The 13,233-nt window shown below is 59.8% G+C and overlaps 1 protein-coding gene across 5 annotated transcripts in view; it reads right to left on the bottom strand.

The window, feature by feature from the left end:
* Positions 1-13,233, bottom strand: part of SHISAL1 (shisa like 1) — a 127,015-nt gene that overhangs the window by 40,780 nt on the left and 73,002 nt on the right. For 2 of the 5 annotated variants that reach the window (XM_032882811.1, XM_032882810.1), the window contains exon 2: positions 1,520-1,615. In XM_032882811.1, coding sequence (XP_032738702.1) covers positions 1,520-1,586 — 67 coding nt within the window. In that variant the 5' untranslated portion in view covers positions 1,587-1,615. Of the gene's footprint in view, positions 1-1,519; positions 1,616-2,036; positions 2,066-7,409; positions 7,431-11,853; positions 11,900-13,233 lie in introns of those variants that run through there. The other 3 variants (XM_032882809.1, XM_032882813.1, XM_032882812.1) reach the window with 3 other exon arrangements.

Below are 13,233 nucleotides of genomic sequence, written 5' to 3'. Positions count from 1 at the left end.
ACCCGGGAGGGAAAGGACGGAGCAGGGAGGTGGGCTTTGAGCTGGGCGTCAGGAAAGCCCACTGTGCAGGGCTGGGCTGGGGAGGGAGGCTGAGTAAGGCAGGGGACAGAAGTCCCACTGAGGGTCAGGCAGTGGAGGCCACTGCCACTCCCGAGGGGTAACGAGCTGAAGTTGCCCAGAGCTAGGAGCTGCGACAGCGGGGTCCGAATCCTGGAGCACGCGGGTCACCTGCGCCATCGTGACCTCTCTCGGCCTCCTTCCCCTCACAGATGGGAGACCCCTGGCAGCCCGGATGACTGGGGCTCTGAGGAGAGTTTTGTAAACAGCAAAGCTTCGGCCTCGCTTTGAGCAGGGGGGTGCGTGAATGAGTGGGTAACACAGGGCGGCTCCTGACGGCTTCCAGGCTCAGTGTGGTTCTCAGCCAGCGCCTGGGACCCCGAGGGCAGAGGGATGCTGTTAGGAGGCCAGTCCTTGCGAACCAGGAGAACCGGTCCAAGTGGAGAGGGGACACCAAGGAGAGAGCCTCTCACTTGCGTTCCAAGGGAGGAACACAGGGTGTCAACATCTAACAGCCAGGTGACCGTGTGGCCTTGGGCAGCTCACGGTCCTCCTTTGAGCCCTGTTTCCTCATTTGTAAAAGGGGTGAGGACCTCCTCCTCTCTTCCAGGAGGCAGGGAGGACCAGATGCACTAATGCACGGAAACGGAGTCAGGGAAGAGTTTGGTCAACAGCGGTCCCCAGACCCTTGGCCTGGCTTTGGCTGTGCTGTCCTGGAGCTGGCCGTCCCCAGGGCCCTTCATGGCCTCCCTCAGAGTCAGGCCCTCAACAAAGGGGCAAGAGGGCACGAGGAGGTCCTGTGCACAGATGCATGAGCAAGAGATATAGAGACACAGAGAGATAGAGACAGAGGCAGACACAGAACAGGTGCCTTGCTTAGCCTGGGGCTCAGACAGCCACCACTGGTGCCTGGAGGTAGGGCAGGTTTCTCCAGGCACCTACCTTCGATTGGAACCATGGAAGGACTTGCTTTATGTCCACCTTTGTAAACAAGAGTGTGAGAACCCACCTGCTGTCTCAGGGGGATCCTAGGAGGGGGTAAGGTGCTAGCAGGCCGATTAGAACCCCAGCCCCTGCACTAGCTGTGTTGCCTCCTGCTGGCAGGCTCGGCTCTAAGACTCAGTTTCCTCATCCATACAGTGGGATGACTGTGACGTTTTGGACCTGACTTTTAGGCGTAGGTGGAGAATTTGTGCAAAGGCTTCTCACAGGGCTGGCAGCCACCATTAACCCCACCAAGCCAGGGACGACACTCAGCGCGGCTCCCGCAGCACGCATGTGGGGCACGGCACACAGTAGGTTCTCCCCGAACGGCAGCAAATATTAACTCCTCACCAGCGGGAATGCCAGGATCTAGGAGCACCCCCCGCCAGTACCCAGAACCCCAACTGGGCTCGTGCTGACCCCGGAAAGGGACCCACCCCTGTGCCCCCCTCCCCGCCCAGCTGGGCACCCATTCTACCTGCAGAAATCAGCAACGAGAGGACGGTGAGCACGTTCAAGGACTGCTGGCCACAACTGGTCATCATTTGGCTGGCATCGATCCGTCGGGAGCTGCCTGTTTAACGAGATCCGGCAGAGGCTGGGTGTGGGCTGCCTTGCCTGCGGGCGCAGACATGGGCTTTGCTGCCCACAGCGGGGGACAGGCGGGGAAGCGTGTTTGCTGGGAGCAGGGGCTGGGCCGCGGATGATGGAAACGCTGCCATCCAATTTCCTTTCTGGAATGAATGACCTCCCCCACCAGTTAACTGTCACCTCCTTTTCTTTTCATGGCAAGATGAGACTTAATCAAAGGAGAACTGATGGCTCAGGTGGTGGAAACAACGACGGATAGGCTGAGGCCAGTGGGCCGGCGTCCCGAGGGCAGGGGGGCAGAGCACCTGCTGCTCGCAGGGACACAGGCTGGGGTGACTGGATAGGAGCTCGCGCCCCCCACGGGGAGACTTGCAGGACCCATGTCTCCTTGCAGTGCCACTCACAGTGACTTCCATTAACCCCTTCACCATCTGCACGGAGCCGGGCACCTTCCATGCATTATGGATACAGCAGTGGACAAAACAGACGGCAGGCAGCACGAAGCGGAGTGTGTCCCTGCCCAGCTCGCGCTCCAGGGAGCAAGGCTGACAGCGCGCAGACAAGCAGATGAATATTTAAGACGCTACGAGGCTCCTGGGGATACGCCCTGAAGAACTGAAAGCAGGAGCACAGACAGATGCTGGCACACCCGTGTTCACAGCAGCGCGAGGCACAGCGGCAAGAGGTGCAAACAGCCCTGGTGTCCGAGGACAGGTACACGTGGGAGCAAAAGGGGCCGATTTGCACAGCGGAATAAGATACAGCCTCAAAAGGGAAAGGGGTGCCAACACGTGCCATGACACGGATGCCCCCCAAGGACAGGGTGTTGGGTGATGTGAGCCTGACACAAAAGGACAAACCCTGTGTGACTCCACGCCCATGAGCTTCCCGGGGTCATCACGTTCTAGGGACAGCGAGTAGGATGGTGGGTGCCAGGGGCTGGGGAGGGATGGGAGTTCATGTTTCATAGGGATGGAGGACGGAGGGAATCCTGGAGACGGATGGTGGTGACGGCTGGGTGAATGGATGCCACTAAACTGTACGCTAAAAATGGTTAAAACATCAAATTTTATGTTATGTGTGTTTTACCACAATATGCAAAGCTATGAGGGGGAATAAAGCCAGGTGTGTGGGGGGGGTACAGAGTGGTCCTGGGGTGTCCTTCAGACAGGATGGCTGGGGGGGCCGCGGGTGGATGTGACAGTGGGCAGACCTGAGTGACGCAGGAGTGAGCAGCGTGGCTATTGGGAGGAGCAGCAGGTGCAAAGGCTCTGAGGCAGGAGCAGCCTGGAGGCCAGTAGGGGACGCTAGAGGGTACGGGTAGCAGGAGGCCACCTGACACAGAGCCTTGGCCCTTGGTGGCTACAACTACAGGTTGCTGAAGCCCCAGGACGAACCTGAGGGCAGCTCGCCATCACCACCCCCTCCCTGCAGGGATGCAGGAATGGGGGCTGGGGAGAGGAGAAGGCCTGTGTATGCTCTGTGTAAACTCAGAGTCCCAGCCCGAGTCTCTGTGGGCTGCAAGCTGCCAGCGGCTGCAGAAAAGTGTAGATACTCAGGATGGGGATTAATTTGTTGAGCCCCTACTACGCGCCAGGCTCGTGTCCCGCACACCATCCCTTCCCCTCATGGCCCCCCCCATCATGGCATATAAATTGTGTCCACCCAAATCCTTATGTTGCAATCCTAACCCCCTTGTACCTCATAACGGGAACTTATTTTGAAATAGGGTCACCAGAGATGTATTTACAATGAGGTCACCCTGGAGTCCGCTGGGCCCCAAGTCACCACAACTGGTGACCTTATAAGAAGAGGAAATTTGGACACAGAGACACGCGCAGAGAGGAGACCATGTGAAGACCGAAGCAGAGGCTGGGGTGATGCCTCAACAAGCCAGTGAACCCCAAAGATCTCTAGCGAACCTCCAGAAGCTGGGGGAGAGCCTGGGCAGACCCCCTGGGAGCGCCCAGAAGGATCCATCTCTGCCCACACCTTGGTCTTGGACTCTGGCCTCCAGATGGGCAAAGCACACACTTGGGTTGTGGGGAGCTTTGCTCCGGTGGCCCCAGGACACCGTCACACACTCTCCCATGGGATTGTCCCAGGACGGGTTGGGAGGGACACCCAGGACGGGTGTGGTGGGTGCTCACATGGGAGCCAGAGCCTGGACAACCCCCTCACCACCACCCCACCCCTGGTGGAAACCTGTGCGCCCTCCCAGCCAGGCTGTACCCCCATCTACAGAGCAGATTTTTGGGGGTCCCTTGACCCCTCCAGTCCTGTCCCGTTTGGTGAAGGCCTCCACCTCCCAGGGGAAGGTCTGAGAGCGGTGTACACCCTGCAGATGTGCCGCCAGAGAACACAGTTCTGGAAAAGGGCACTGGGAAGGGCGTGCCACAGTCTGCAGGAACCGCCCTCTGACCGCCCAGGCTGTCCTGGGGCACATGCTCTGGGCCCAGACAGCTCGCCTTCGCCCTCAGGAGCTCACAGCCCAGTCAGGGAGGGCACAGGGGTGACAGCTGGGGTCCTCCTGAGTGGGGGCAGGCAGGGCAGGGAGTCACCCTGGGTAACCCGGAGGCTCAAAACTTCTGAGGGAGGAGACAGGACTGAACTCCAGGCCAAAAGCAGGGGCGCGGATGGCGGGGCCCCACGGGTGACCCGGGCCTCACTCTCCCCTGCAGCGCGGCCCGCGGGTTGGACCTAGGAGGCGAGGTGCTGCTGGTCCCCAGTGTGAACCAGGGGAGGAGGAGGGAGCGGAGAGAGCGTCCGATGGAGCTGAGAGCCTTCATCCGGAGGTTATGCAAGCGGGGGCAGGGGAAGAGCCTTCCTATCTCTCCGGCAGGCCAGCACCCATCGGAGCCCCACCGGCTGTAAGCTCCTTAATTGTTCTGAGCCTGGGCCTCCTTCCGGCCTCCTTCAGGGCCCTCCTGGGAGGATGAAGGAGATTAAAGCATTTCAAAGTGCTTAGCCAGGATTTGCACTGAGGAAACCCAAGGATCCGCCCTGGAAAACACAGTGGGGGGGTGTGGGGGGAGTGGGGAGTGGCAGGTGCTCTGAAACGGCACCTTCCGTGGCCCCACTCGGCAGGCAAAGGCCTGCTGAGGCTGATAACGGGGCTCCGGAGCTCGGGCAGAGCAGGTGCCCCACATCAGGAGCCAGGGCTCAAGTCCAAGGGCCGGTGGGTTTGTTGAATGAATACAGGGTAGGGGGCTGCTCCGCTGCCTTGTACCCAGGCGCCCTTCCTGCCGCTCTGGCCCCTCACACCCGCAGCGGGTCCTCCTCTTACTCCTGTGAGCCCGAATCCTGCAGCACCTGAGAAGGGGCTCCAGGAGGTCCCCTCGATCCCATCCGCTGGGAGAAGTCTGTCCCCCCATGAGACACTTCCCGTCCCATCTCCTTCCATTCACGTGCTCGCACACCTCTTCTCCCGACATCCCCTCGTTAACCCCCACTCTGAACAGGGTTTGGGCTGCGTTCTAGGGACGGGGAGGAGGCGGTGTGCCGTGCCAGGACGCCCACGAAGCTCTCCCCTCCATGACTGGTCCCCAGGCTCTCCATTAGGCCAAGAGGGTGCTGGGCCAGGGCCTGGCCAGCCGGGGGTCATGGCCATGGAGCATGGGTGCCAGAGTCCCACAGACTGGGAGGGGATCCCGCCTGGCCAACTCTGGCCTCAGGCCCCCAGGCCTGTCTGGGGGGGACTGGAGACAGTGGCCTCAGGGGCTGGCCTCAGGGGCCAGCCTCCTGCAGGTGTGTGGGAGCAGGACACACTACAGCTGTATCTGTCCCCGTCCAGTACCGGTCTGCTCAGACTCCACAGCTTGGCCGTGTTCCCACCCGGACCCGGGGCTGCCTGGGCAGGACTCCATGGTGGGGGTGGAGGCCAACAGAAGCCACAGCCTTGTTTGCTGGACAAATGTCAGGGTACAGGGACTCTGGGTGGGGGGGACGGGGGACTGTGGAGGGGGGCAGCCCAGGCACCAGAACCGAACACTGACTTTACGGTGGAACAAAGCCCACCACGTGTCACAAGGGAAGTTCCGTAAAAATTCCATTTCTCATGAGACAGCAAAACTCAGAAGCCAGCCACTCCAACTGGCAGGGTCAGAATGGCTTTTGGAAACTCAGTGGCAGCTGTGATCCTTGGTCTGTCCTCAGGGGTCACACGCCTGATAGCACCAACATTCACAAGGCCAAAGCCATCCCCTCCTGCCCTACGGGGATCTGCAGAGGAGGACGTGGGCTCAGGCGCTACGAGCTCAGGCGTAAAGGGCAAGTCATGCTGTCGGGTACGGCCACCTGGGACCCCCACAGGTGATGTCTGCAGGAAAGGGGGAGCCCCTTCCTCCCACTGGGCTCCGGCCGCCCCCCACCCCGAGTCCTGCACTCTGACTTCGCTGCATGGTCAGGGAATCTCGTCACCCAGCACAGGCAGGTCATCAAACCCCAGCTCGTAAAGAAGAAAACTGAGGCTCGAGGTCACACGGCTCCTCAGGGCTCAGTCGGGAGGCCAAGCCGGCCCAGATCCTGTTCTCCATCTCGGCGCGGCAGGAGTTTCTGGGGCCTCCCTGGCCCCCCGCCCCGAGAAAGCACATTTACGACAGACAGATTAAATTTATGGTCTTGGGTTCTAGCTCTTTGGAAATTGGTAAATGGCCCACGAGGGTAGCTCAGGGCCGACAATAAAACTCCAATAACTGGAAGAACATTCTGGACGAGGAGGACTCCCCGTGGGCTCCGACCGCATCCAGAATCATGAGTTGGGCACGCATCTCTGCGGTCCACCCCTCAGGTCAGCCGGGGACTGCTGTTCCCAGATCTGAGGAGTATTTTTAAACACCGAATTTGGCGAGGCTGGAAAGGAGAGGGAGGGCATATGGAGAGAAACAGAGCTGATGAATTACACCCCACCGGGAACAACAACAGATCTGTTTTCCCGTCAGTCCGGCCGGCCAGGGGGCAGGGCCTCGGGGCCGGACGGGGGGCTGCGAAAGATGCCCCAGCCCCGCACTAGCGATCCCGCATCCTCTCTGGGCTTCCACCCCTTCTCTGACCACCTGCACCTTCCCCTGGCCGGAGGCCCAGCACCCCCTCCCGCCCCAATCGGTTCAAGGGCAACCATGGCCTGGAGGTTGGGTCCTTGAGCTTGGACTGCACTGTCTGGGGCCAAGTCTGGGCTTCACCTCTGTAACCACACCCCGTGTGGCCTGGGACAAGTCTCCTCAGTCTCCTTGGACCTAGAATGGGGATAAAAATAGTATCTAATTCACAGGATCCTTGTGACCACTGAATAAGGTGACGCGTCAAAGAGCCTGGAACAGAGCTGGCGGGCGGTGGGCGCTTGGAACGGGTCCTCGCTGATGCTCTGCAGGCTGCCTCTGCCCCAGCCTCGCCCACCCATCCAGGTCCTCGTGGGCCCAGGGCCAGCTTGCTGAGGCGCCTGTGTGATCGGCCGCCCACTTTCTCAGGAGTCCTGGCAGCTCCGGGTTCAAGTCTCCACCCCATCCTGAGGCCCTGTGTGGTCTGGCCCTCGCTCCCACCCCCTTACTCTCTCCGCTCCTCAAGGGTCAGCCCTCTCTCCTCTGGGCCTTGGCACATTCTGTTCCCGCACACCTGGGACACCCTTTCCCTGTCCTGTAGCTGGGCAGCTTCAACCCAGATTTCAAGGCTCAGCTGGGGTGTCCATCTCTCAGGAAGCTTTTCTCCCCCTGACTCTCTCGCTCCCCTGAAACTCTGGGCCGGCCTCTGCCCCCGGGTTGTGCGGGCTGCGTGGGACTCACCTGCCGCCAGTGTGGGCAGGAGCACGGCAGGGCACTAAGCCTCGAGGGCAGATCAGGGGCGGGCACTGAGTGGCAGACTTTCAAACCTGTCCACGCACACCCTGAACTTCCTGGCATTGAGAACAAAGACAGACACGTAACTAGCGCCATGCCTGTCACCCCAACACGTTCCACCTTGCCTCTCCCCTACATGGGTGCACGAGGGGCGGAAGAGGGGGAAGGCGCAGCTCCATGACCAGCCCCACGGCAGAGCGAGGACGGGTCCTGCCCCAGCCTCCTGCATGCCTGGTGGCGGAGAGCATAACACAGGAGTCAGGACTTTGGCTCAGGCTGGCCCTTCTGTGGGTCCGGCTTTCCCCAACTCCTATGTCCAAATCAGACCAACCTGCAAGGCCCAGCTCCAAGGCCACCTGGTCGCCCTCCCCACCCCACTGTCCAGGGAGTGGTTCTTCTTCCAGAGGTCACTCAGTGACTCTCTAATGGGGCTATCCTGGGAGCCGAACCCAGTGCAGGGCAGGGCGGGGGGTGTTCAGACACAAGCAAGAGGGATGCAGACCGGCCACCACCATGGGCCTACGGTCTGGGGTAGAGTCACGAAGCTACTGATTCCATGATGATTTAGTCACGAAGCCTGGACGCTCTTCTTCCCACTGCTAGGAGTAGTACGAGCACTGGGAATTAGTAACGACACAGGGGCGGGGCCCTCGGCGGGCAGCAGGTGCCCAAGAGACGGGTGTTGGCACGGATGGGAGGGGGCAGCTAACAGCTGTTGGGGACCCTCCCCGGGCCCCGGGGGTTTCCCTCAGGAGCTCCCCAGCTGCTCACCACCCCGGAGGCTGTTTTCTGTCCTCCCCAGGATGCAGGTGGGTGGGGAGTGGGGGGCATAGCCGGGATTCAAAGTTCCCAGGCCCCCCCTCCCCCCAAGTGGTGCAGACCGAACCCAGTCTTCTCGAACTTTTGTTTTCAGGACAACGCCCACTTCAAGGTTACGAAATCTCACTCCGAAATGTGAAGTCTGGGAATAAACACGGGGAGGTGAGATGCCTGTGAGAACCAAGATCAAAGTGGGTCCTCCTGACCCTGCAGGATGCGAGGGAGGCAGCCTGGAGGGAAGGAAGAGGGATGTGTTCCCTCCCCAGGCCGGCCAGGGGCCAGCAGCGCAGGCGCGGAGGACAGACATGGGCCAGAGACCCACACGTGCACCAGCCCCCCTGCACCAGCCCCCTCACCCACGCTTCCCACTGAACCTCTGCGCTGGCCCCCAAGTTCCCTATGGTTCCCACCTCCATGCAGACCTACGAGCCCAGGAGGCAGCCTGGCCCCCTCCAGCTTCTTCCACTTCCTCTCCCTTGCATCTGTTAAGCCCCATGAGGTCCCCCTGCACGGCTGCTGTACCCCCAACCCATCCTCACCTCGAAGTCAGCTGGCTTTCAAATTGTAAGCCCCATCACCCCAGGGTCCTGGCTCCTCCCTGGCCTGGGGGGTTCCCCTACAGCCACACGGGCCATCTCCATCTCTGTGCTGTGCCCCAGCCCGCTGTCCCTTCCCTGTACCTGGCAGTTCCAGACCATTCCCCCAGGGCCTGGGGCCCCCAAGAGGCCTCCCCTGACCCCTCCTGCTGTGCTCACGGCCCGTCCCTCTTGCCTTCAAACGCAGAATGGCGGTTCTAGTTACGCACTCAGCGCGGTGGCTCTGGGCACATCCGTCTCTTCAACTGGACTATAAGATGGAGGAGGGCTGGGACCCAGGACCGATGACATAATTTGCACGGCCCAGCACAAAATGGAAAAATGCAGGCGTTTGTTTAAAAATGATTAGGCATTTCTAGACAGCGACGGCTAAGCATTCAGCCAAGCTTGGGGCTCTCCTGAGCGCTGGGCTCTGTGTGACTTCGCGGGTCACATGCCCGAGAAGCTGGCCCTGTGGAAGCCGCATGGTGGCTGCTGGTCACCGTAAGCAGCATGGGGCCTGGCACATAGTGGACGATTCTTAAACACTTGATGCATTGGTGAATGACTGCAGGCATCGTGAGCTCCATTTTTCAGATAAATAAACCATAACTTAGAGCAACTAAGTGGTTTGCCTCGACCCGCAGGGTGTCAGGGCCGTGACCGGAACTCAGGTCTGTCTGACCACAAACAGGTTCGTGGTGGGTTGGGGGGATGACAGCACCTAGCCCAGGATCCGCGCTCTGCCACTCAATAGCTGGGAATTCCAGGCAACTTACTCCCCTGGGCTCAGGTTCCTCATCTGTAAGGTTCCTCATCTTTGTACCCCTTGCTGGGGTACAAAGAGAAAGAACCAGAAGCGCTGGCAGAGCCCCCAGCACACAGACCAAGGACTCCACAAATGGCTCCTATCTGGTGTTGCCCACGCTGTTTCCAAAGCCAATGGTTTAGGTACAGGAGAGTTTCCTGGGTACCCATTAGCAAATGAAAGTGTGTTTGAACACTGTGCCTACAGGTGACTTCCTCTTCCTGCTGTGTCTGTGCTGTACTTGGCCCTAATATCCTTCCACCCCTGCCTGTGGGCTAACTGCTTCCCTGCCTGGTGCAAGCTTCTGGGGGAGAGGAGACCTCTGTATCTCTTATCTGCCCTGCCTTGCTATGCATACAGTAGGTGCTGAATAGATGTTTGCTGCCCAGAGAGTAGAAACTCCATCCACACTCACACGCCTGGATGCCAGGTCTGCCTTACTGCGAGGAGCAAGCTTTCGGAGGAAGCCAGGTAGATCTAGGCAGAGGCCTTAGTGCGACATGCTCACTCCTCCCACAGAGAACGGGCTTGACTTCTACTGTCACTGACCGTGACCGTGGGCCTCAGCCTCACTGTGGAGCCACTTGCCATAGCTGAGAAGCACCAAACCCCAGCTCTGCGGCCAGGAAACCCAGGTGGGACAGCGTAGAGTCTTTGATCTATGCCCCCTGTCCCCGCCGACCTCCGGTCGCGCATATCAGGCAGACCACAGTAACACCCGCTCCATGGGGCCCCTGCAGGGCCAAAGGGATCTCTGCAAACTGTAGTGTGGGGTGTCGGAAAGAGTCATAACGGGGACAGAGGGCAGGTTACCACTAACAGAAACCACTGCTCCCCCTCCCCGCTTCGAGAACACGCTGCAGTCTCTCCTTAGAGAGCTCTCTCCCCTCTCTGACCCCCTCCGCCCAGCCAGCTGGGCTTGGGGTTCAAGTTCTAACCTCGGCTTGCTTCCCTGAGCCCCTTCCTTGACCTTCGCCCTGGGCCCGTTCTGCACATACCGAGTCCTTCCTGTATGTCCCGTTCTCGAATACTGGAGGCGGGCACTGCCGCTCTCCCCACGTCTCAGGCGAGGAGACTGAGGCCCAGGGAAGGGCGCATGGCTGGCCGTCCCCATCCCCGGAGGTTCTGCCCTCCCCCTTGGGGCCACGCTGTGTCACAGGCCAAGTGGCTCCCTCGAATCCACCTCGGTTTCCTCCCCAGGGAAGGGGAGGGCTCAGCTGAAGCCATCGAGGGACACTCCGCGACCAACACCGCTCTGCCTCGTCTGTTCCCCTGAATTATTTGGCGGCGCCATGGAGATAAAACAACCCTTGGAAATCCCAGCGGCATTTTTTCCCCCACTGGAGCAACACAAAAATATCCCATGAAGAATGAGTCACTGAAAGTGTGAGGGCAGGAAGAGGAAAGACAGGCCCACAGGACGCCTGCTGGAGGGTGGCCTCGATTTCTTTCCTGACGCCCAGGCCTCGAGTCCAGCCTCCCTCGGGGTGGGGGGCCCTGGGCCCAGGAACCCTCCTCCTTGGGGAGAACAGAAGCCAGAGCCACGCCTCAGTTTCCCATCTGCAAATGGGGATCTCACACCCACCCTGAAGGGGTGCTGGGAGGGACCACGGAGGCATGTGTGAATGTATTCATTCCTTCATTCATACATTCATTCATTCCCTAGAAGGGGTCAGCTGGGCACTGGGCTGGGGACAGCAGACGGCAGCAGGCAGAACAGACCCGTCTCAACCCTCACGAAGCCAATCAAATTCTTACACAGGGTCCAGCTGTGATCCTGTGGGGGGACCCTACATCTGTCCACTAGGTCGTCTGTCTGGCCAGCTAGGTGTGCCCACAGGCCACCTGGGGAGCTGGGTGGGGAGGGGGCATGTTGAAAGGATTTAGAGGTGGGCCCTAAAAGAGGCCGGCTCCCTCACCCTCCCCTCTATCCCTGGAATCCTGCCTGCCCTGAGCTGGGCCAGACATAAACCCCCTTCCTCATCCTCTGAAGAACCCGGCGGTCCATTTGTCCCCGACTTCAGACTGGCCTGGGTTTCCCTTATCCAGCCACGGCCCAGGGGGACAGAGACCCCCAGGGTGACTGTGCAGTCAAGGGGAAAAGGGGGCTGTGGGGCCCAGGGGAAGGGCCGACCCAGCCTGGTGGAGTATTTATTTAATCCTTGGGATTAGGAGGGGTGGAGATTACCTGTGATATACAAGTAAGGAAATAGGCACTTTCTCATCTCCTCGAATTCCACACTCATTCTGGGCCACCAGCTCACTGGTGGCAGAGCTGGGACTCCATGAGGACCCCAGGGTCTCCCAGTAGCTTCTTGCGTCGGGGGAGGGGTGTTCAAGGAGCAAGAATTATAAATGGGAGGAGAAAGTGAGGGCTGCTTCAGTGTGACAAACACACACGGGCTCGGGGCCCGGCTCGGCTTCAGCTCTGTGACCCTGGACAAGCCCCTGCACCTCTCTGAGTCTGGGCCACCTCGATGTCTTTAAGCTACAGTTCAAAGCGAACCTCCCATGTGTCAGATCCTGAGAACCCATCGCGTAGAAACATGTAGCTCTACCATTATGTTACTCTTCGTGATTACCCGATGTTGCAGTTCCTATATTTGCCTTTTCAAGGGCTGGTTCACAGCAGACTGGCTGGCCCAGCGGGGGTACGATCCCTCCACAAGTTCGGGGGGTCCAGGAGAAGCTCACTTCAGTTCATCCTCTTAGGCACGGTGGGTGTCCAGCCACTGCATGGTAAGTGCCTCCAACACCCCTTCCGGGCTCAGGGGTTTGGGCCCGCAGGCACCGGGTGCGAGAATGTTCCCAGCAGCACGGTTTAGAAGAGCCAAACCCTGGAGGCGACCCAGATGGAAAGATGGGAAATGCACTGTGGTATGCCCAAACACTAGAACACTCCACGGCTACCAAGGGAAACGCAGCCGCACCAGACGTCTCGGGGCATTTTAGCCACACAGGACCAAGGGAGAGATTCAGATCCCCAGATCAACCACAACATGGTCCGCTTGCTGAGACTAGAAGGAGCAGGAGCAACGCGCGCTCTTGTAGGAGGCGTATGGCCATGACCTGGGCACGGAGGGGAGCCAACATGATGCCTGGGTCCTTCGGGGCGGAGGTGAGGGAGGGCACTCGGGGCCGATGTTCTAGCCCTCGCGTTGGGTGGCGTGCTCGAGAAGCTCTATCATGTTATTAATAGACAAGCCGGTAAGGAAGGCGGCTTTGACAGGAGCCCTGGTGGGAGAACATCAGGAGAGGGACTAACCTCATTCCCTCACTGGGAGTCCAGGCGGTAATATACAAAATGCTTAAAAATATGGACAAAAATAAAGATAATTTCCCGTCCCCCTTCAACTGTTAAAAGTCCTAGTCCCCAGACTTTGGGGGGTTGAGGAGGGACCTAGTGGGGGGGTCTCAGGGAGCTGGCTTGCCCGAGTTCTCTGGAGACGCTGCCTGTGCTCAGCTATGCCTCCTGGCCTCCTGGCCCCGTGCTGGGGTCGCCCCACTCCAGTAAGGATCTGTCCCCGCGTGGATCCCTGGCCTCGCCGTGACAGCCCCATCCCTTCGA

Source organism: Lontra canadensis, unplaced genomic scaffold (assembly GCF_010015895.1).
Source record: "Lontra canadensis isolate GAN:19392208 unplaced genomic scaffold, GSC_riverotter_1.0 scaffold84, whole genome shotgun sequence".
Classification (NCBI taxonomy): domain Eukaryota; kingdom Metazoa; phylum Chordata; class Mammalia; order Carnivora; family Mustelidae; genus Lontra; species Lontra canadensis.
Note: the sequence above shows the minus strand (reverse complement) of the source record. Positions and strands in the feature narration are given on the sequence as shown.